We start from the raw sequence: 24,332 nt of genomic DNA on the forward strand, positions 1-24,332 counted from the left end.
ATAGATCATGAACATTTAGGGTGATAACAATTCAGTGAGTTGACAGCCAATTGTTTTTCAGTTGTGCTACAAACAAATAAAAACTTAAAGAACATCTCTATTTGGAGGCACATTTACATATGAAGTTGAAGATAATTATCTTACTTCTACGAAGGAAGAATTCTGTGTGTTTCTGTGATTACTTATGTCTAGTAACTTTCAGTTTTAGGTCTCGGCCTGCGATGGCTGCGCTTGCGCAGTCTCGCTGACGAGATTTAATGAGATAGAGGAGAACATCACTAGCTAGGTTAAGCCCCGCCCCTCTTCTCCATTGGCTGGCCTCCTAAACGGTGGCCAGCCATTGGAGAAGAGGTCCTAGTGACGTTCTTCTTTCTCTCTAAGCCCCGTCCTTTTCAGATTGAGTTCCTTGACTTACTGCTGAAGTAAAAGGTTTCTTATCTTCTTTATGGGTCCAAATGGCCCCATAAAGAAGATAAGGAACCTTTTACCCCAGCAGGAAGTCGGGGCACCCAGTCTGAAAGGGCTGGAGCTTAGAGACAAAATGCGGTGTTTATTTAACTGTTTTTTGTTTGATGCATGGTTCCGAAAACAGCTTTCAGGTTTGGTGGCTCGAATTTAAGGCGCGCAGAATACTTAAACGTGAAAGAAATGATACCGTTATTAAAAATGGTTTGCGGATCCCTCCCAGGCTGGGCAGCACTAGGGCTCTCTCTCTGTACATGTGGATCGACGTGCACCAAGCCCGGGTCCTTGTAGGTAACATCTCTCTCTCTCTCTCTCATCTTGGACTTAGCACAAGTATTGCCTCCCGCGTTGTGGATCGGTGGGGGCCCCTGTTGGGGCCACAAACGACGCTCAGAGGTTATGCAGAGACCACGGCTGATCGAGCAAGACTCCGGCAAGATGGCGGCCCGTAGCATCGCACTGGCCTCGGGAGACACTACACGCAGCTGACCAGCCGCCGGTTCACAAGAGCGGACTGACCGCCTAAGGCCGATTCCAATGCCTGCAATGCTACAGCGGAGAGGGACGCTACTGGGGACCTGCACCTCCTCCCCTCGAGTAGTTCCGAGATGCCTGGACGTTGGAGGAGGGGCTGCCCTGCCGACACTGCACTGAGTACAATGTGGTGGTCGAAGACATCGGCTATCCCCCTCAGGTAATTGTTTGCCAGAGTGAACGGTTGGGCCCTGCAGCAATGGTACCCCCCGTGGCCTGCTATGCTTGCTCCTGGCGCCCGGCTCTCCCACGCTTTGACTCTGCGATCCCCCGTGTGTGCGGTGAAGGCCTGTGATTGACTGCCCCCCTACCCCCCCAGTGGCCTGCTATGCTTGCTCCTGGCACCCAGCTCCCCCACGGTTTGACTCAGCGATCCCCGTGTGTGCGGTGAAGGCCTGTGAGTGACTGTCCCCCCCGTGGCCTGCTATGCTTGATCCTGGCGCCCGGCACCCCCACGCTTTGACTCTGCGATCCCCCGTGTGTGCAGTGAAGGCCTGTGAGTGACTGCCCCCCCCCCAGACCTGCTATGCTTGCTCCTGGCGTTCGGCTCCCCCACGCTTTGACTCTGCGATCACCCGTGTGTGCGGTGAAGGCCTGTGAGTGACTTCATGTGGCCTGCTATGCTTGCTCCTGGCGCCCTGCTCCCCCGCGCTTTGACTCTGCGATCCCCTGTGTATCTGCGGTGAAGGCCTGTGAGAGAGACGGTGCTGAGGCCCTAAACCCCTTCCTGAGGTCATGCCTGCTTAGAGTGAGGTCCAGTCTAACCTCCCTGCGATGCATTGCCTGTGAGGAGCGAGCACTATTTAGCACCTGTACTGAAGAGTCGTGCACTGTACTGTACTGTTGTCCGTGTGCTTAACCCCGCCCACCCTCTGTTGTCAATGTGCATATCCTTCTGTCATTCTCTGTATGCATAACCACACCTGCCCACCCATCATCGTCTTTGTGCTTAACCCCACCCGCCGTTGTCCGTGTGCATAACCCAGCCTTCCCACCCTTCGTTGTCAATGTGCATATCCTTCTGTCATTCTCCGTGTGCATAACCACACCTGCCCAACCATCGTTGTCCATGTGCATAACCTCGCCCGCCATTTTCAATGTGCATAACCTACCCACCGTTGTCTGTATGCATTATCTCGCCTGCCCACCGTTGTCCATGTGCCTAACCCTGCCAGCCTGCTTTTGTTGCTGTGCATAAAGCATTTGTTTGTTTGCATAACACCACCCGCCATTCTCTCTGTACATTACTGTGCAGGTTGTTGTCCTTGTGCATATCCCTGCCCATCCTCCGATGTCTGTGTGCCTATCTCCATCCGGCCGTTGTTCGTGTGCATAATCCCACCCACCTGCCAATGTCTGTGTGCATAACCCAACCTACCCAATGTTTTTCATGTGCATAACCCTGCCTGCCCTCCTGCTGCTGTCCTTGTGCAGAATACCAAGCGACCACCCTCCATTGTTCATGTGCGTATCCCATCTGCACACCCTCTGTTGCCCGTGTGCATATCCCTATCTGCGGTTGTCCGTGTGTATAACCCCGCCTGCCCTCCCATTGTTGTCTGTGTGCATAACCCCGCCCACCATTGTCTTGTGTGCATAACTGAACAATTACCCCCCACCCCACTCCCATGGAGGATACCTGTACCTCTTCCTCTACCCCCTCACACTTGGTGAAGTCAAACCCCAGCACTATTGCTTTTCTTGTTAGAGGAATATGCATGCATCCTGTTGTAACTCATCCTGCAACTTACACTTTTCTTGCACAGGCAACGAAATGCAATGCAATCGGTATCACAAGTGCGAGAGATTAAGCTATTGGTATTGTAAATGACAATGCCATTTATTTATCGGTTTTCAGAACCAACACATATATAAAAAGTTTGACAATTACAATGCCAATAGTTTTAACTTTTGCAAAGGCGAGACCGTTGCATTGTAAATGCTTGTTTGACCAGTTAGCTATAAATAACACTGAGATGGCTTCAAGGCATATCACTGTCACTGTGAAAAGTTGGATGGTGAACAGTCATGACAAATGAAGGAGTGCCCAGAAGCATGACGCAGCAGTGAAGTGATATCCAGTGTCTGCTTTCTCTCGTCCAATACCCCTTTCCCGCCTCTACTGCTTGTTTCACATTTCATTCTATTCAGTGACGGGGATAAGTTTGTATTAAAAGGGAATATCAACAAATGCAAAGTGATTATTAGTTGAAATAAGATAATCTTAAGTATAAGCTCCATTAAGGGTGATTATCAATGGCACACTTAAAAATTCAATTATTTCACTGCTTTGATATCAGCGCAGTGAAAATGATGTGTGATTATTGACAACGTCTGTGACGTGGAATTCATCACAGTGATGAGGAGGAAAGGGCGAGTTATGCTTGATTAGCTAATCATAAATGCTGAATTTCAATCATTTGTGGTTTTCGGATCGTAAACTTAATGTACCTTTAAATGGTGCTTTAAAAAAAAAAAAAAAAAGGCTAGTTTCAGATTTACGTCAAGAACCATAAATTATCTTCAAAAATCCCATGAAGAAACATATGTTTCGTTTTGCTGTAATTCACTTGCCCACATGTCTAACGTCTACCTGAACCCATCCTCAGTGGCAGCTGGCCACGCACTCCTTAGGAGCCCATTGGGCTATGGGCATTGCCACACAGACCGCCTAACTATGGACCCCCGAGGTCAAGTCCTTTGGCCACGCCTACTATGACCCCCCCCCTCCCCGAGGTCATGTCCTACTATGGTCTAAGTGCAGGTTGCAACCACGACATTCGCCCAACCCCTCAGCTGCTGACGTCACATGGCCTGACTTCTCACCCTGCCCTTCGACCGCAAGAGTTCTCTGGGCCTGGTCTGCAGCAGGACACTGGCTCTGGGTAAGGAGCATAGAAGAGAGTATTGATAGGTTTTGTCGCCAGCGTGGTCATCAATGACGCCATTTAGAAAGTCAGCGGTGTATACAAATTATAAACACTTCTGCAATTACGCGCGCTAGAAACACCGGTTTCTAAACATAAACCCAAATGCAGCAGTACCACTTTAAACACCTAGAAGTCACCGCAGTGAATACATACAGAACCATGGATATATTTCCACTTGTGGCTTCCATGAAGTCATCAAGGATGTCATTTAGGAGGTCACCTTCACAGATAACAAGGTCGCCTGTAATTACTTTCTTTAACCACTGCTGGTATTTGGAAGAAGCACAACATGAATCCCATACATTCACTGTTATAAAAACAAAACAAAAAAAGTTTGTCTTTCCAATGTCAGCATATAGATGCGGCAAAGAGAGCTTCTTCCTGGCTTTATTTTGTAATTAATTTTACACTGCAGGAGAAGAGGTGCAGACCCCTGCATCATAGTGCTTCTTTTAGTCTAATCTGCGGCAGTGGCTTAACAAGCACACCAAGGTATTAATGCAAACTCCCCCCAAATCTACAGGCTTTGTAGCTAAAAGGAGCAACCACTTTGTGTAAAGTGTACTCCTCCCACCCATGTGCCCATGCGCCACAGCATCTACTGCACTATTGACAGCGCCCGCATTTTCAGTCCCTTGTGGCGGGAGGCTAGGACCTCTTTGTTGCCCCTGATCCTTTCCCACACATTCTTTGTGTGAGAGCAGAGATCAGGGCAGCCTGGGAAGGCTGGACGCTTGTAATGACATTAGGAGGCTGGAAGAGAGCTAGCAGGGGCCACAGTCCTCCTTCACGGGCACCAACAAATGGAAACTGCCCTTCTCCCCTGGCTGAGGGGAGGATGGGGAAATGAGTAAAGGGATAGGAAAGCAACTCGGGTATTTTTTGTCGTCTTGGGGCTAGATGTAGGTAAATTCGATTTACCTACTCTTGAATACCGAATTTTACCGATTCGGTATTTAAGAGTAGGTAAATAGGAAGGAGGCAGATGTAGGTAATTTTAAATTCAGAATTACCGAATCTGTAACATTCGGTATTTACCGATTCTGTAAATACAGAATCGGTATTTCCCATTGATTCCTATGGGCTTTGAAGCCCATAGGAATCAATGGGAAATACCGATTCTGTATTTACAGAATCGGTAAATACCGAATCCTGCAAGGGTGCAGGGGGTGTCACTTTGACACCCTCTAGCACCCCAAGTACAGGCTTGTGTGACATGTGGCACACATACATGCCCTAAGGGCATGTCTGTGTGTCACATTGCACAGGTGTGCATGCACACCTGAATTCGGTATTTTACCACACAATAGGATTGTGTGGTAAAATACCGACTCTTAAGGGCCTGTGGCACTGTAAACTGTGCCACCTACATTTGGAATTACAGAATCGATATATTTACCGATTCGGTGAATTTACCGAATCGGTAATTTTACCGAATCTGTAATTTTGCCGAATCGGTAATTTTACCGAATCGGTAAATATACCGAATCGGTAAATATACCGATTCTATAATTTTCAGCCCCCTACATCTGAAAACCCTAATACCGGTCGGAAACGGCCGAAATCGGCCGTTTCCGACCGGTATTAGGGCTCCTACATCTGGCCCTTGGTCTCTAAACTAGGTCAGGCGAGGAAAGGAGTACAACGATTTTGCTCAATATGGGGTTGTTTTGTAAGTTTGTTTTGTTAATTATACTCACCCTCAGTTGGAATGATTGAACTAAACGTTCAAATTGTTTTCACAATGTTTATGATCCGAGAATACTGTTTTGCAAACCAAAAATGACCAGAGAGAAAAAGCGTCTAGGCTAACTAACAAGGTTTTATTTCTTCATTAATGCTCTATTTAAGGTCTAAATCATTTTAATCAACACATTACAGCGGAGTACAAATATCAACATTAACACTCATATGGGAAGCACTGCATATCAGTTCCCATTTGAAACTCTTACTGTTTTCCCACCAGCTAACGTTGCAGGCACTTGTGAGCCACTATGAAGGAAAGGGAGAAAGACACAAACATTAGATGTTCACACACTCTCTCAGCTACGTCTTCCGGAGGATGACTCTGGTCCACCCAATGATCGACCCCCTCTTCCCTGTAGTTACAGAAACAGCCCAGATCAAACACCATTCCACCCAGTGGGAGCAGCCTTCAACTGTGCATTAAAGTCCACAGCTGCCAGGTAGCCTTTAACTACTAGACCACTCTTTAAATCCAAGAAGGCTTTTTTCCAGACCAGAAACTCAGGACTCCTTCCCGCACTCCCTTCCCAGGCTGAAAGAAATCCGACTTGTGCTTCTTCTATCATACAAGGAAGCTCTTCTGAACCTCTATATAAAGGGTACAGGTGGGGATCAATAATGGTCCTCCGGTATCTCCTCACTTCTCACCCGTGTGGCGTGCACACCACCACAAATCTATGGGAGTAAACTCTGGCATCCAGCTCTAGGAGCGAATCTGGAACAAGTTGGGTCTATGTAGCCCCAGACACACATGGTGGTAACATGCCAGTGGATGACCACCCACAGCAACACATCTTCTCGCAGACAAAATCCTCCAATGGCTCAATTTCCCAGGCGTGAACGTGAAATCTGCTGTGGCTCTATTTATGCTACAAAGCTAATGGAGATAAATCTACTCCACTTCATTGACTCTGGCCCTCAAAAATAGTCTTCTTCTTACCCATTGCCTTACCCCTCCCCGCATTTAGCTCAGGCCTACATGCACATGTCTCATTGCATCCCAGGTCACTGAGGTACTCTACTAAAACAGCTAACAATCCAATAGCTGGAGAACCTGTGCTATTGCGAAAGATTTAACTGTATAGTGACTAATGCTTTCAGGTACCCATGGCTGTCTTGGTACATAGCCCGTAACAGCTGGTCTGCAAATCATCAGCTGACATCCATAAACTAATCTGGCATGCTATAATAGAGTTCAAGCTGCAGATTTTATTAATTGCTGATAGACCACCCCCACACACACATTGTGCAGTGTATGTGTTTGAAAAGGGGGTTACCATAAGCGTCTGCATATTTTCCCGTTCTCGGGTGCTGAATGTTACTGGCTTGAGCACAGGCAAGTCCCAGAACAGCCAACAGGTCCCCAAATACTAATACTGTCTGATGCTCAGAGTATCAGCTAAAGTGGAGTGTGTGTAGCAGCTTTGGTGGAGGATTTGGGAGCACCTGAACATTGCAGCTAATGACTCGTACTGCTACTGAAAAGGTCTTGGTGTCCTCCACAGACTTAACCCCTGCCCTTATTGTGGCGATTTTTACAGAGCACGAATGCTGCATCTGCTTCCGGGCTCAGATGGCTGTGAGTTGCATTCTGCATATTATGCCTCCTGAACGGCGGCAGGCTGCACAGGTCTGTAAAAAGGTTGGAGGGAGTAGTCGAACCAGGTATGAGATCACTGAAGACAACTCTGGCAATCACACTGATATGCAAGTGGTCGTGTATGACATAGGTACATGAGAGTTAGGATATATTTTCGACCTTCTGGTCATACAAAGTAATCCTCTTGCCCGTCGGGCTATCCTTGGCATATGATGGTGACTAATATGATGTGATGGCCATCCAAGGCTGCTGGTTGCCACCCCTGGCATGTGACAACCATGCCCAACATACGATTGCTATACTTCTCATTGGCTTAGATTCTAGCTTAAACAAGATTTGAAGCTGTTCCAGGCAATTGATGGAGGTACACAGTCATATGCAACTGTCCATGGAACTGTGAAGCCTTATATGTCCACGCATGACCTGAAGTAAACAAGGAATCTATGTCAGCAGTATGAAATTGTGATAAGGTGTGGAAAGATGGCCCACAAGATGTGATGCTGAGAGGCTCTGACTACCCCTCAACCCCCTGATAAAATATTGTGCAATTCGGTCTCAAGCCCTATCAAAATAGCCTGCAACAATGTTATTGATCTATGCTGCCTTGCCTTATTTACAGTGATATCTGAGGTGGATCACAGTTTTCTGGGAGCTCAGTTTGGGGGAGCAGGAATGGTCACTCCCCCCTGGGTGATAGTCTGAAGGAACACAGAAGCTCTGGGAGACTGTGTTGAACCCGAGCGTGCCCTTAGGGCGTTAAGCGAACTCAATGCCCCATGCTCCCCCAATGGCATGGGGCTAGGCTGGAGTTCCACGTCCTGCCTGTGAGCAGGGTGGACCTTGGCTGCTGCATGCCACATCCAGGCTGTATAGTAAAAGCAGTGAGGAATTCAGAACAATACATAAATATTTCCATGTAAACGGACTATACAATGAAAGTGAAGTCGCAAAGAAAATCATACCTGGAAGTGAACCAATGCTAATACATGTTGCTCTACCCAGCCCATCTTTGAGTTATAGTGAATGGAAAAAGCAACTTCTTTGACAAGCCACAGGATGTCTGAACCTAGCTTGAGATCTGGAACAGGCCTCCACCTAAATAACTGGCCCATCCCCTCCACGCCATGGATAGAGCAGATCCTGGGGCTGGGCACAGGGCTGCTGATAGAGAGACTGCAGGAAGGAAAACACGCTGAATACTGCTACAGGAGAATGGCACCGTACAAGGCCAGAGATCAGTCTCCTTGAAGTTCTTTTGGACACCTTCTGGCTCACCTGAACGAGCACCCACACCCACAAAGTCAAAGACTATTTGGGGATGGTGACCGGCTGGATGTTTGCATGGTTATTAAAACATGAAAGACCCCAAACAAATATACTGAGCAGGCGGTTTTTTAACAAGGGCTATGCACAACCCAATGATCTACCAAGAGTAGAGATCCTTGACTACTTAGGTCTGATGGAGTTCCCAAGGTTGATGGATGAACAGCCCATCAGCTTTGAGGCCCTCCTCTATTTAGATAGGCTTAAGGATTTCCAAGATGGGATGCAGAAGCGCAATCACCTTGCATGGGTGGTATAACCACTAACCTATTAAAGAAAATACCTTCACTGTCCCTACAGAGACTACTGGGACCTCTCTGCCAGAGAGAAACGATGATAGTTCTGGTTCTTAATAATGGAAAAGATCAAACTCCGATATCAGCCTAGCAAACCTTGTCAATCAATCAATCAATCAATCAGGGGGTTTATATAGTGTACTACTCACCCGTGCGGGTCTCAATGCTGAACACAGATTTAAAGCTGCCCAGAAAATCCCTAGCAAAAAGACTCCTGAAGGTGAGAAGAGTTATAATCCTGGAAGATCAAAAGAGATGTAGTCCTGGGGGGGAGTATGTTGCGTAATATTAGGGGACTAACACCTTATGCTCTCGCTAGAGAAGATTATGCCCTGGGGATCCTAGATCTAGAGTGCTCCTTTGACAATGTGGGCTGGGACTACATCTAACTCGTTATGGAACAGGCGTTGGGCCCACTTTTATAGAGTAGGTCAGACTTTAGAGAGGAGAGAGGAGCCCGTGGGGGCGGTCCATTATCTCCTATGCGGTTTGTGCTTGCAGTAGAGCAGCTGGCCTGAAGGATGACAGGTAATGGCACAGTGAGGCATACATACAGGGATCACACCACATATTGCGTCAATGTACATTGACAGTCAATTTAAAAATCCAGCCCTAATTGTGCCCCTCCTACTTATGGAACTCAAGACGTTTGGAGAAATCGCTTGATTAAAAATCAACTGGAGAAATACAGCCTTTCCTTTGGGCAGGCTGGGAGGGTTCACAGGTAGCTCCCTCCTAAGTCTGGGGATAGAATGGAAAACTAAGATTTTTAGGTACTTAGTACACATGACTCCACTGCACATGTTACCCTTGATATGGGGAGAATTCTTAAGGGTCTTGAGAATTCTGTGAAATTCTGGAGGGTCCTTCCCTATATCCATTACGGGTAGAATGCCTCGAGCTGCTGAATTCTATGTGCCTATTTTATTTGGCTTGTTTTTTTAACTGGACAGTTTAATGTGTTCTTTGGGTTGGGAGGGCAAATGCAGCTGGGCCAAATTAGCTACTCTGAAACTCCCACAGTGAAGGGAGGACTGGACCTTTCTGACTTTGTTGCATATTATACAGCAACACAGCTACAAAATGGGGTTAACCTTGAAAGTGAAATTAGTGTGAATCAACCAACATCTGTTTTAATTGAATTACACCTCTTGTTAAAGCACAATCTAACAACTGGGCCCACTCGCCCCCAAATATTTGCCACTCGCAATTGTCCATGCCAACTACCCTTCCCTTTTGGTTTTTAGCTCTCACTGACATCAACTAGTAAGTCTTTATAAACATCTTGTTCATTCAATTTAATTTTGTTTTAGAAGTCAGTGATTCATCTTAATTATATTTTCCACCTATAGTCAGACAAATGACTTACTAGTAAAAAAAAAATTAGATGGTACTTTATTTACTAAATATGAAAAGCTGGTGTTTATGATCAAAATTAGTGTATTTTCAGAAAACAGCAGAATGAGGTTTCGATACAAAGGGATTATTATCTAAAAATCTAAATTAAAAGGATATCGGCGGACAAAGTACTTCTTATCTTAAACAAAATGGCAAACTTTCGTTTGGGGGGAAAAATTAGTTGATTACATAAAACTGAAATACTGGCATTTACGAACACAACAAGTTCAAATAAAAAAGTGGAACGAAAACACCCACATTAATAGAACTTATCAGGAGTTCCGGGGAAACAGAGTAGAGGGCATGGGACATTTAAAATGAGGTCCCTACGAACAATTGTTCACATACACAAAAGAGAAAAAAATGGACATAAAATATAATGAGAACTATTCCAAACCACCGTGAATATCCATGGGCAGAATTTCCTACTACCCCATGAGGTGTAGTTTCAGTTTTTAAGCAAAGCAATCAAACAGTCGATATCATTACATATCCTATGTTACTAGAGAAAAAATGTTAGCTAGAAATGCTTTGGCCAACGGATCAGACCAAATGGAATAACGGAAGCAGAATTTCATAACTTCCAGTGCAGTCCAAAGTAAATAGGACTCTCGATACTAGAGGCACCTGGCATTCCAGATTACTCAAGCATCTCCTTAGAGGAGTGTACGGTAAACAACTCCAAAAACAGAAAATATGTCTCAAGCGGATGGAAAAACAAAGATAACACGTCAATGCCCAGATGCCAACTATTGATGCGTTAGCTAAAAGAAATTACAGAAAATCTTGGTAGACAAAACAACCTGGTAGACAAAACAACCTGTCCCCTCTAATGCCAAAACACGTGTACCATTTGAGCAGAACAAAACCATGTTATTTATGGTGCAAATATTATATGAAAACACAATTTACATGTATAGTGATTATTACTTCTACGAATCTTATGAATATTAATATAAAAACACAAATCACCTTAGGACATACAAGAGAAAATATAGTTTTATGTGTTCAACCATAAAAGAGGGGGATATATTTTTTTAATGAAGAAAAAATAGTTTATGTAGAAAGGCAGTGTAAATAAATAAGAACGCAAGCTTATTAAGAGGAAACAGAAAAACATTAACTTAGTAGCACAGCAAGAGAAGGGAGATATAGGGCAACGAAATGGTAGAAAGATCTAGACTAAGCTTGCCCAGCTTGGAAGTAGATTTGATTTAATCAGGCTGAAGCTGATGGACAAAAAAAATATGTTCGACATTTATCAGATAGATAAATAGTACGTGCATGTACAAATGACATGATATTTATTTCTTGAGAAGTACCTTCAAGTAGGCATTTGCAGTGTTTCTGTGTGCTGCAAACCTAATTACTGTAGCCTCATTACTGTTGTTTACTAGGGAAATAAAGGTGATATTGCAAGAAAGAAATAGCAAAGGGACTGGAAAATGAAATTATTGGAAAAAGCAAGAGCACAGCATAGAGATCTGGAAATTTCTTGTACCCCATTCTGGTGTGTGTAGTTGCTCTTGATAACATTGATCTCAGCCCTCAGTTGCTCAATTTGTTCCTGATTATACTCCTGGGAATCTTCTTGTGAAGAGGTTATAAAAACTGGAGGCTGTGTAGATATTAAATCCCTTAGAATAAGGCCCGAAAAATCATGTGTTGTGGAATTTGGTCCAGAAAAGCACTGAGAGTTCTGTAAGACAGACGAAACAACAGACAATAATGGATTAGTCAAATGAACATTTCTGGTGAACATGCACATATGATGACATTTTCAGAGGGAAAGGTACTTTGGTGATGACAAAATGCGAGTCTTACGGATAGAAAAATAGATCTAAGAGGTATTCTTGCCTTAGGTTCGTGCAAATCATAATGTAGATTTGTGTCACCTTCTAAAGGTTCTACTGCTCTTCCAGAATCCGTTTACCCAAACTGTACTGAACTCTACCAAAAAGTTAGCAGTGGGATTTGAGATCCAGTGACTGTTATTTGCAGATGTGTTGGGCGCTACAAAGTATACTAAAGTATTATTGTGCTCTAACGTCTCCTTGAATTTAGATAACTGAACATTCAGACAGAACTATCTGGTAGTAACTGTAAACAATTTTACCTGCAAGATCTTTTTAGTGCGGTTTGTGCAGGGATAAATATTAGCATGTTCATAGAAAATTTGCCTTTAAGGTTTTAAAAGGAAATTACTTCCTGCATCTAAGCAAAGTAAGGATACTGTGGGAAAGACATTGCCAAATATACTTTTTTGAACTGTTATATCGATTTACAAACTGACTGGGGTATGTTATTCCACAAGCCAGGTCCCACAATGGTGAAGCCTCAAAATGAATGGAGGGTGGTAAAATGACATGTATTAACAGTTGAACTATGTTTCCTCAGTGCACTACTTTACCTGGGTTCCTAATCACAGCCAGTGGATGAAATAGACTCCCTTAATGAGTTGTAGAGTCCAAACGTGGTTGTCCGATTGGATAAGAACTTTAGAAACCTATTCTCATTATAATCTGGTGTCTGAATGAGGCTGATTATTCCATAATGATTACCACTTGAATTTTATGAAGTCGTAATGTTGGACTGCCTGCAAGAGACCAGCATCGCCAACTTAGCCATTCTGACTTCAATGATTGCTATACAAGTACTTTTAAGTGAGAGGATAGTAGCACAGATTATTCAACCTCCTAAACAAAATTTAGTTTGTGGTGTACACCATTAAACTATTTATGTTTACTATGTTAGTTAGAGGTGTGCATCATATAAATAGCTATTAGAATAATAAAAAGTACTAATAGTCCAAAATGTTCCTGTTTGTTCACCTAGAAAATTAACATTTATTTAAAACCGAAACATGAGCAGCCAACCATGCTGAATCTCATCAGGGCTAGCTCAGTAGTACTTGTTGTACAATACTAATTCCCCAAATGCGTATTTTCTTTTACCAAAAACATAATAAAAAAAATCAAATAAACCCGGAGGAAGCACACATTTTTACTACCAAGGTGATTCTTGTACTCTAGGGGACTAATGAACGCATTGTAAACAAAATGATTTATTGATTTCAAATATGAAGAAATCGCTATTATCGAATCACAGAGTAGGATTTATTAACGTTTGTTTCTTTAAAACAGTGATTCAGTAATATTCGCTATTTTGAAATACAGAATCAGTAATTGCAAATCATTGAGAGACGCAAATTCCAACCATCACAAGGGCAGCCACTGATAACATCATACATTTCAGGAATGCACCAGTAATTCTGGAAATTACTGGTTCATGCTCCGCTGCTGAGAAGGATAGAAGGCCCAAACTGCGAAAACTAACTCACAATGGCAAGTCAAGATACAATGGTGGGAGATGATAGAAACAGGAAAACTAATATATTGCAGATTGCTCACCTTGTGAATAGTTCCCGAGGTGGCAGGATGGATCTGGAAAATCTTCATCAGTACCCCTGTGCACTGGTAGGTGGTCTCGTGCAGCTTCTTGTTGTTCTAGTCCAGAAGTGACGTGTGGAGTCGAATATAGGCACAGTGTAAGTTGTCATTTGAGCAGTCCGTGCCTTCAGAAACCAAGCCAAATTGCAGTTTGGCATGGACCAGTGGGAGGAGCTCTAAAGTGGGACTCTTTTAGGTAGAACAGAATCCAGTTCACAGAGCAAGGAGAAAGGGAGGATCAGTGAGGAATCGGTTGTTAGATAGAGTCTCTGCCAGAAAAAGTGATACCGAAAGTAAGTGACTTGCTCTTCTGATACAGAGGTCATACCACAGGTTTCTTACCTTTGAATAGATACCAAAGCAGTACCATCCAGGAGGTGGGTCTAGGAACTTCCTCAAACCAAAAAGTCCAACAGGTTCAAATGGACCTGGCCGTCCAGACAGTAATGCTTTATAAATGTAGTAAGGGACACCCACGTGGCAGATCGGCAAATGTCCAGAACAGGCACTTAGCATGTTAAAGCAGTGGTAGCAGCCTTGGCTCTGGTGAAATGAGCACGCAATATCCCTGGAAGCTGCTTCCTAACCCATACATAGCAGATTTTAATGCAGAGCATGATCCAATGAGAGATGGTCCTCCTTGCCCTTCTTTGCTCAGGCAAATCAAATAAAGAGTTGTTCGTCCACACAGTGTTCTCTGGTAAAATCGATGTAAAGACAAAGGGCTCTTTTCGGATCAAAATGGAGTCACAGTTCTTCTTTCGAGGGGTGAGGCGGAGTGAAGATACTTAGGATGGTGATGTATTGCTGGACTTGAAAAGGAATCACCATAACCAAGAAGGCTCAGGCTCTCAAAGCCAGTTTGTCTGGGTAGAATATGATGCATGACTGAGAGGGCTTGCAGCAAGCTCACTCGCTTCCTAAATGTTATGGTAATGAAAAAAGCCTGTCTTCAGGGTAAGGAGTCATAGAGCACAGCTGCAAAGGTTCAACCAAGGTTAAGCGCCACTGGAGACGTAGGAGGAGGAAACATGCATTGTCAACTTTTCAAAACCCATACCACAAAAGGTGATTGAACCAAAAAAGGCTGATCCAGTGACCTAAAAACAGACGAAAGAGCGGACAAGTGCCCTTTACCTGTGTCCAAATACAAAGGCTTGCTGGGCTGGGGACAGTGTAATAAGCAACACTTTAGAAAGCTTGGCCAGAAGTGGGACAATTCCATGAAGTCGGTTTACAGTCGAAACAGTGGAACCGGATTTATAATATCTCTAGAGGCGGGAGGTCCTTGTAAATGCAGAAGTAGCCTTAAGAGTTGCAAACATGTGAAGACTGAAATATTAGGGATTCCAAGCGTTGAAGCTTTGTTATTCCCTGATGAAGGGCCATGTTATAGCCCGAAATGCATTGGATACGATAATTTCACAAAGATGCCGCATTGAAGCAAATGATAACTATCACAATTGAAACTAATTTTGAAGAACAATTATAAATAAAGTGATGATGAACTTTCAAAAAACTATGTGAGGAATCCTTTCAAAGAGGAGACACGTTAGCCCTCTCTGGGATGGTCCTAGTGAACCACTGGAACCACATAATTTATGTACAATTCCATGGGTGCCTTACCAGGACAAAAACGTATTCCAACAACAAACGTGAACAGATTTAGTCGAGGGACGCCTGGCTGCCACGATAACATCGACAAATTTGGGAGGCAGGTGAAAGGCAGTCAACTGTTGTCGCTCAACCGCCAAGCACAGATTTGAAGCGTGAGCTGATTCGGGCACAAGACCCTGTCCTGCAGCTGCGTGAAGAGATCCTCCCAAAGGGCCAGCCTGAATGGAGGACAGATACTCTGCCCCAGGAATCCTGGATATCATACTCTCCTTGCACAGTCTGGTGACACTAGGGTGACTTGGGCCCGGCTATTCTTGATCTTAGCTAGAGCTCAGGACAGGAGAGGTAATGGCGGAAAGGTGTACAGTAGGTCTAGAGTCCACTGGAGGCGAAATGTATCCCAAAGCAAGAGACACCTTGGAAACTCCAATGAGCAAAAATGCTGACAGTGACCATTGTCGGCAGTGGCAAAAAGATCAAGCCAAGGTTCTCCCCTAAATACCTTAGAAAGTTTAGGAATAGGGAGGAATATAGGTGAATCGTGGGGACTTACTTTGAAAGCTTAGTACAGTTCGAAAGTCCCACCCATGAGTTCCTAAGGTGCCAGACATTTGGTCTTTTTGATTTTTAAGGAATTTTCTTCTTCCCTGTTAGGGGAGATAATTGAGGTAATACACCTTATTACAAACAGATTTGGTGGGTCCATTTTTGTACATTCTTGGGGTGCCTATGTTAGTAGATCATGATTCTATGTGATGGTACTGATGAATTGCCATTGACCCCATGCAACAAGAAACATGTCGACCCTGCAAAGAATTCGACAATCATTATTACCTTAAGAGTTACTTTCTGTTCAACTCTTAACAACAGCATCCATTAAGAATAAAGGAGACTTGGATAGTCTTGGAGAAAGAATCTCTGGTGAAGAGCCCCATCGAGAGACCCGTTGGACATTGTAGCGCCCATCCAACAAGGAGATGACCCACTGATGAAGCATGCAGTTCAGTGGGTGGGGTACACATATACTAATGAGGATATCTCTGTTGTCTTGTATTTGGTCCTAAACCCAGCATTTGGATCTATGGACCTATACAGGAACCGCACACATATTTTAGACTGGGAGGCTGTGTGCTGGACCTCTCATCAGCTCCCCATTATTGTGTTGTGTATGTGGAAATACAATGCTTAAGAAACTTACTTTTATATTCAATACAGTAAAATTAGCCCTTGTTCTCCCTCCTTCACAGCTGGTTTAGAATTAGCTGTACTGGCAACGAGGACAAGAGAGCAGCTCTAAGCAGAAGCAGTCTCTTTATATCAAGTGCTTGGGTGTTTCCCTGCTGAAGAATCCCTCAGAATTCCAAAGCACTGGTTTAGGTGTCTAATTCACTAACTGCCTTCACCCAATTATCTGTAGTAGCATGTGTTGTGAGTGAGAGGATGAATGAGGAAAAACAAAGACAGAGCACAAGACTCACATGGAAAGTAATCTTTCCTTACTGCTCTATCTTCTGCCAAATTTGGTTTGAACCTGGTTCCAGACATGATACACGAAAGGGAGACAAAACAGGGTCTATAAAGCTTAAAGGAAAGAAATACCGCACAATGACCTGGATATAAGCAGAATCTGAGCTTGCAGATGCATCCATATGGTACAGAAAGCAGGGAGAATGCACGTGTTGTGGCCATACAAATGTCGATAATGGAGATATAATCACTGTACCCTACTAATGAGTGCTGAAAGTCAATGAATGGGTAAGAGAGCTACGTTTCTCCCCAAATTCCCGTAGTAAAGCTTGTCACTTGCTCTGTCTTGCATCCTTTTTGGTCCTTACTTACTAATACAAATTGTAGCAATCATTTATGAAGTTAGGTTTAAATGAGCGTAGCTATTTTTAGGTCTTGCCTACGTGGCGCACATGCGCTGCATAGGAGGACCTTTAGCTGTCGTTCTGCTCTTTTTCGAAGCACATACTCGTGCTTGTAGCGGCATCCACTTTGTGGGAGCGAGCAGGGGGCGCACCACAAGCACGATTATGTGCTTCAAAAAAGAGCAGACTGCGCGCACACTCCCTCTCTGACGTCCCTTCATTGCTTTCACCGGACATTCATCCCCATTGTGCCTGCAAAGAGCAGACTGTGCGCGCACTCCCTCTCTGACGAGTGCCTGCTTCCTGCCCTTCTGTTATGAGTGATTTATTGCTTTCCCCGAGGTATCAGCTCTGTCGTGTGGTGCCTGCCTGTCCCTCCTTCCCACTGCTCTCACCAGACTCCCAGTGCCTTTGTGTGCATGCTTGCTGCCTGCTTTTTGTTATGAATGATTCACTGCTTTTACCAGACTCTCCACCCTGTTCTCTGTGTGTGTGCTGCCTGCCTCACCTTTGCTTCTCACTGCTTTCTCCAGTCTCTCCGCTGCATTGTGTGTGTGCCTGCTGCCTGCCTGTCCCCTCTTCTTATGGCTTTCCTCAGGCTCTCGGCACAGTTTCGGGGGTACATGCTGCCTTCCGGTCACTCCTTCTCACTGCTTTCCGTGGGCTCGCAACCCCGTTGTGTGCATGCCTGCTGCCTGCACCTCCTTCTCACTGCTTTCCTTGTCCTCTCAATCCCTTTGCGTGTGTGAATGTTGCCTGCCTTACTGTTATGAATGATTCACTACTTTCCCCAGCCTCTCAGCCCCATCGTGTGCGTGCCTGCTGCCTGCCTTTCTGTTCAAATGATTCACTGCTTTCACCGGTCTCTCAGCCCTTTTTGTGTGTGTGTGTGCCTTCTGCTTACATATCCCTCCTTCTCACTGGCTTCCCCAGGCTCTAAGCCCCGTTGTGTGCATGCCTGCTGCCTACCTGTCCCTCCTACCCTCTGCTTTACCCGGGCTCTCAGCCCGTTGGGTGCTTGCCTGCTGCCTGCCTGTCCCTACTCACTGATTTCCCCAGGTCTCAGCCCCATTGTGTACGTGCCTACCTCCTTCTCACTGCTTTCCCTGTGCTCTCAATCCCTTTGCCTTAGTGAATGCTGCCTGCCTTCCTGTTATGAATGATTCACTGCTGTCCCTGGCATTGTCTCCGTTATTGTAAGCAAGAAGTATTGAATTGAACACCCACTATAATTCTATTGTGAATTCTCATTCCAAATCGTAGCCTCCGTCAGCCTTTTCACAAAGATTGTTAGCTAGGTACTCGCGGAAGTTACATAATGTTTTTACTGACTTACTTCCTCTTTTTGGTTTCTGGAATACCACGCCTTGCTCATAATGTCCTAATCACTATTAGCGTGATTGTGTCATTACATGAATTTATACTCTCTTCTCTCTTTCATCTGTACTTTTCTCACCTCGTCTGTTTCCGGTCTCATTTCTATTTTTTCACCTTCTGTCATTATTTTTTTATTTAAAAAAAAATCTTTTTATTGTTTCAAAAGACAAACAAAACATGAGGAAGGACCATAACATATATAGAGTGTCTCACTGTTCCCATTTGGTAAGGCATTATCATAGTCCAACAATTCAACAAGGCACTTTCGAACTCAAATCTGAACTCGCACTTTGCTATCAAGCCCCTTTAGTAAAATAATAATGTCAAGCCGGCCAGAACTCTAGACTGTTATACAGCGATCCATCCATAGCCATCCTCAAAAAAAAAACACAACCCCCCTATCCCCCCACCCCTGCTGCAAGTGCTGTATCTCAATCACCAAGTGTCATCCGTGTATAATTCTAGTGTGTGAGTCGTGTGCCGTGCGTCTCCCACCTGATATAAGAATCTCCGTAAATACCCGGAACTTCAGGTACCACATGCCCGCACCAAACTCACAGGGCCCGAAGATGCTGCCTACAACTGTACCCCCTCTGACGATGCGCCGGAGTCTGAGTCAGCGTCTCCCTCCGGCGACCTGAGCTCCATCACTAAAACCTCCCACACTCGCGCTGCTTCCAGGGCCCTATCACTATGGGATCTGTGGGCCTGCTGCAATCGTACGGACCCTTCGCTGCTCGCCCACACAAGCATTGCCGCCTTCCATCTAGTATAGCTAGGGCCAACTACTGCCTTCCAACGTGATGTGATTTCCCTCTTGGCTAGCACTAGCCCCAGATCTATAAACCTGCTAGTTATCTTATTTTTACTGGTATGCGGAAACCAGTGCAATAGGCAAGCTCCTTTATCCGGAGTCACCTGCCGTCCAGTCACTTTACAGAGTAATGCGGCCACCTCCTCCCAATACGTTTCCCAGCTGAGGACAGTCCCACAGCATATGGCTCAGGTCCGCATCCTGTAGGCGGCACCGGGGACAGGTTGCAGTGTCAGTCCTAAAATACTGATTGATTTTAGCTGGTGTGAGGTACGCCCTATGTAATATAAAGAATTGGATTAGCTGGAACCTAGCGTTCCTAGTACACTTCCATGCTCTTTTGAGTATCTGTAACCAGGTGGCGTCCGGGATTGCCTTATCCAAGTCTGCCTCCCAACACTCCCGTAGTTGTTGCAGCAGGTTAAGCCCCTGCTCTAACATCCGCTTATATAGACAAGTAACCGCTTTGCGCGTACCCGTCGCCATCACCACATACTGACACGCTTCGCTCGTCGACGGTTCAGAGAGGCCAGCGCCCAAATGCTTCTGTATGGCCGCGATCAACACCACATGTATCAGGCAATGACCGCGTGGGAGCCCAAAGGTATCTTGCAACGTACCAAAGGGCAACAATACTCCATCCGCATAGAGGTCTCCCACCATCTGTACCTAGGTCCTCCCAGTCCGCCAGAACAGACCAATCTCCGCCGTGTGGCAACGCTGTGCACATGCCCAGCGGGATCTCAGGTGCGTAAGGACGCTGCACCCCGATTCTATTGTCGAGCCGTTTCCAGCAGTGCCTCAAGGTGCTCTCCACCATAGATAAATCAGCAACCCTCAGTCGTTGCTGCAGGATCACAAAAGACAATACATGCCTCGACACCTCCGGTACCGGTCCTCCTCCCGGTCCTTGATATTCCAGTGCCACCGCCTGAGTAAGAAATTGAAACTGCGCTGCCAAATAGTACAATTCAAAATCAGGGGCTGCAAGGCCACCCTCAGCTCTCGGGCGCATCAGAGTATCTAGCGTGACCCTACGCCGTCTCGCACCCCAAATGAAACTGCTCACCTCGGATCGAAGGTGTCGAAAGAAAGCAACCGGCACCCGTATCGGCAGAGTTCGGAAGAAGTATAATAAGCGGGGAAGCGCCACCATCTTCATAAGCGCCACACGACCTGCCACCGACAATGGTAAGGTCGCCCAAAACTTCATGCTACCTCTCATACCCCTCAACGCTCTGCCAATGTTGCCCTCGAGAAGCTCCCCCTGACCATGATATACCTGTGTTCCCAAATAGGGTAGGCACCTCGGTTCCCACACCAAATCAGGCGGTAGTATAGGCGGGTTACATGTGCCAGTCTCCGGGAAAACACAGGTCTTAGCCCAGTTAACCCGTAGTCCCGATATATCCCCAAAGCGGGCTAAGAGGGAGCGTGCCCCCAACAGGGCCTCCTCTGCATCCCCAAAAATATCAGGAGGTCATCCGCATAAAGCGAAATATAGTGTGTATGACCTCGAAGCTGGAGTCCACTATATTCCCTCCCCATTCTGGCACGTGCAGCCAACGCCTCTATTGCGAGGTCTAACAACAACGGGGGCAGCCCTGTCTGGTGCCAACCAGATAGGAGGAAGATATAACCTTACCCACTCGAACTGTAGCCGCCGCCGAGGAATACAGTACTGCTGTCCAATGAACATAAGCCGCGCCAAGCCCAAAAGCCGTCATAACTGAAAACAGATAGGGCCATTCTAGGCTGTCAAACGATTTGGCGATGTCAACAGAAAGGACAAGCGCCTGTCCCTCCATGTAATGGCCTCCATCCAATATTCCAATTAGCCTACGTACGCTACTGGTGGTATTACGCGTCGGGATACAGCCCGCCTGATCTGGATGCACCAATCGAGTCATAAAAGGAAAGAGTCTCGTGGCTAGCACTCGACTCAGAATTTTGTAATCCGTAGTGAGCATGGAGAGAGGCCTTTACGCGGCTGGGTCAGTCGGCGGCTTCCCCGGCTTGAGGAGCGGAACAATGATAGCCTCTCTAGTAGAAGCCGGCAATAAACCCGTCCGTCTGGCCTCCTGGTATATCACCAATAATCTGGGGGCCAGGAGGTCAACATACGTCAGATAGAATTCAATAGGCAAGCCATCGCTGCCCGGTGTTTTGTTGCGTGCCAATTGCCTAATGGCACAGCGAATCTCAGCTAAAGTAATATCCTGCCCAAGTTCCTTCGCCTCCTCCTCCTCCAGTACAGGCAACTCCAACCCCTCCAGAAACGCCCGTCTCCTCCTCGCCAGACCGCAACTGGCTGGTATAGAGAGCCGCATAGAAGGATCGAAATTGGTCGTTTATGAACTTTTGCTCATATACTAACTGTCCCGAAGGGGAGGCAAGCGCCAGAATGGGCTTACATCTAGGAACGGGGTCAGCAAGCCAAGCGAGCAATGTGCCCACCTTGTCTCGCTCCGCATGCGCACGATTCAAGTAAGCTCTATGATCGAAGCATCTGAGGCGCTCCACCCCCACCGCCACCGCCTCCCTCCGAGTCCCCACCTCCTCGCGTGTGCCAGTGCCGTCTGAATGCGCCCTTTCAGCCTCACGAAGAGCTAGCTCGTCCCCTTCAATGTCCCGTACTAGCAGCTTTCGAACTCCCACCCACTTGGCGATACAGATCTCGCGGACCACCACTTTAGAAGCGTCCCACTCTAGAGCCACCGTCGTAGCAGAACCCGCATTTTCGGCAAAGTAGTGTTCTACCCCTTCCTCCAATTCCGCACGAAAGGCCTGATCCTCCAGCATCTCCGGACGCAACCTCCAAAGCGGGATCTTAGGGCGTTCCAACTCCCAGCAGAAATTTACCAATAATGGATTATGATCCGATATGGTGCGTGTCAGGTACTCACTACTGACCGCTAACGACGCTAGACCAGCGCTAAACAAAACGTCATCCAACCGAACATGTAAATCATGTAGAGCCGAGTAATATGAATAATCCCTATCGGTCGGGTGATGTTCGCGCCAAATATCAATGAATCCCCAATTGTCTTGCCAATGGGCACGAATTCTAGCCAATTTGTTAATCGGGCCGTGGGCAGTGGAGGATGGGATCTGTCGGAGGCGACATCTAGAACAGAGTTAAAATCTCCCCCCATCAACACTGGTGTTGTGAAATAGTCCGCCAAGGTAGAGGATAGAGTCTCCAGGAAGGACGCCTGCTCTACATTGGGAGCATAAACAGAACAAAGGGTCACTTCACGCCCATAAAGGTGTCCCCTAACTGCAACATAGCGGCCATCAGGGTCAATCAGTTGATCCAACATTTGAAAGGGGACCCCGGCCCTAATCCAGATCAAAACTCCCCGTGCAAATGCCGAGTAAGTGGTGTAATAAAGCTGCCCTCGCCACCTGCGCTGTAACGCATACCCCTCAGCCCTAGTCAAAAGTGTCTCTTGCAACAAAGCCACATGCACTCCCCTACGGACCAAATAGGAGTGAACTTTATACCTACGCTGCATGAAGTGCAATCCCCGAACATTCCAGGTTATGCATTTCACGTCAGGTGATGGACCCATGCCTACAAAGTATGATCCACTCAGACCAACCCCCTACCCTCCGATTGCAAGGTGGCGGCATCGACCCACAAACACACAACACGCGACAGTTCTATGTTCTCGAATAAGTTCACCAGCAGCCAGTTTCCCCTAACAGAACTAAGTCCATCCCCAAACAACCCCACCTCACCCGGTACATCTCCCTCCCCCCCAGAACAGGCACCAACATAGTGAATCCATCCAAACTACCCAAACTACGTGCCCCAAACAAAGCTAAGGCATGCAAACTAGTACCATCCGGTGGAGGGTGGATAGGGCCTAGGAAGTGATCTACAATGAACCAACAACAAAATTATTGCCCGCCCCCGAATCCCCACTAGTACCGTATCTCCTGGGACCCCTTAAAGCCCATGAAAATTGAGTGACCCGCTGCTAGCGGGCCAGCTCGAGTTGCACAGCCATATGCACTTTGGTATGTAAATTAATCACCATCAACCATAGTTTTACTCAATATTTCTCCATTTTATTCCATTTTTTTCATTTTTCAGAAGTTTCTCCTTCACGTCAAAAGATACAAAATTCTTCAGTTTTATGCTTTTTATTCGTTCCATGATTGCCCATCCAGGCTTAAACATGAACAATTCAGAATTATGAGTCCTTCAAGTATTCCCAATGGTATCACACCCTATGCATTTCGGTTTTTAAACCTTCGTCGGGGGTATCTGTGATTTAAAAAAGAATATTTTCAGTCACATCTATTAAGCATTACCTTTTTATAAAAATCTTGTAACTTATATGCGCTAAACATCATGTAAATTATCTGTTCTCCTATTTGTACCCTCATTTCTACCGTAAATGAACTCGACAACAATATCATCTTAAAACTTAGCATCTTAGTCCTAAGTTACGACAACCGTTACTTTTCCCCTTAAAGCCCCCCACAATCCCTGTGCCCGTAAACTCACAGCCCTCCCCGCTACAGACATCCAGCCCCTCGCTCACTCATTGCTTCGCTATAAGCCCTTATGAAACCTAGAAAACAATAGCTACAATACTGTATTCCAAAAGGAAACTCCTAGTCCATAGTGATCGCTACTTCTACTCATCCAGCAGTCCATCTGCAGTTCCGGGAATGACCGTTGGCAGGCATGAGTCATCCGACACTGAGGACTCCGCCTCCGATCGTCCTTTGTCACTACAAAGGTCAGACGCCTCCGGAGTAGTCCTCAACAACTCTCCAGAGATCGCCGTCACCGCTTCCAGAGCTCCCTTACGTTCCGTGGCCGTCTGTGAGTTCGATGGTTTCTGCAAACCCCGTCCATGGCGCCGCAGCCGTCGTGATCTGCGAGGCAGAGATT

The 24,332-nt window shown here is 45.9% G+C and overlaps 1 protein-coding gene across 2 annotated transcripts in view; it reads right to left on the minus strand.

Annotated features, from left to right (window-relative positions):
• PEX1 (peroxisomal biogenesis factor 1) overlaps nucleotides 1-24,332 on the minus strand; it is a 628,515-nt gene that overhangs the window by 104,570 nt on the left and 499,613 nt on the right. The window contains exon 22 of one of the 2 annotated variants that reach the window (XM_078663648.1): nucleotides 11,794-11,991. The exons of the other annotated variant lie outside the window; for it this stretch is intronic. Coding sequence (XP_078519774.1) covers nucleotides 11,794-11,991 — 198 coding nt within the window. The remainder of the gene's footprint in view (nucleotides 1-11,793; nucleotides 11,992-24,332) is intronic. 2 annotated transcript variants of the gene reach the window in all.

The sequence above is a fragment of the Lissotriton helveticus genome, chromosome 10 (assembly GCF_964261635.1).
Source record: "Lissotriton helveticus chromosome 10, aLisHel1.1, whole genome shotgun sequence".
NCBI lineage: Eukaryota > Metazoa > Chordata > Amphibia > Caudata > Salamandridae > Lissotriton > Lissotriton helveticus.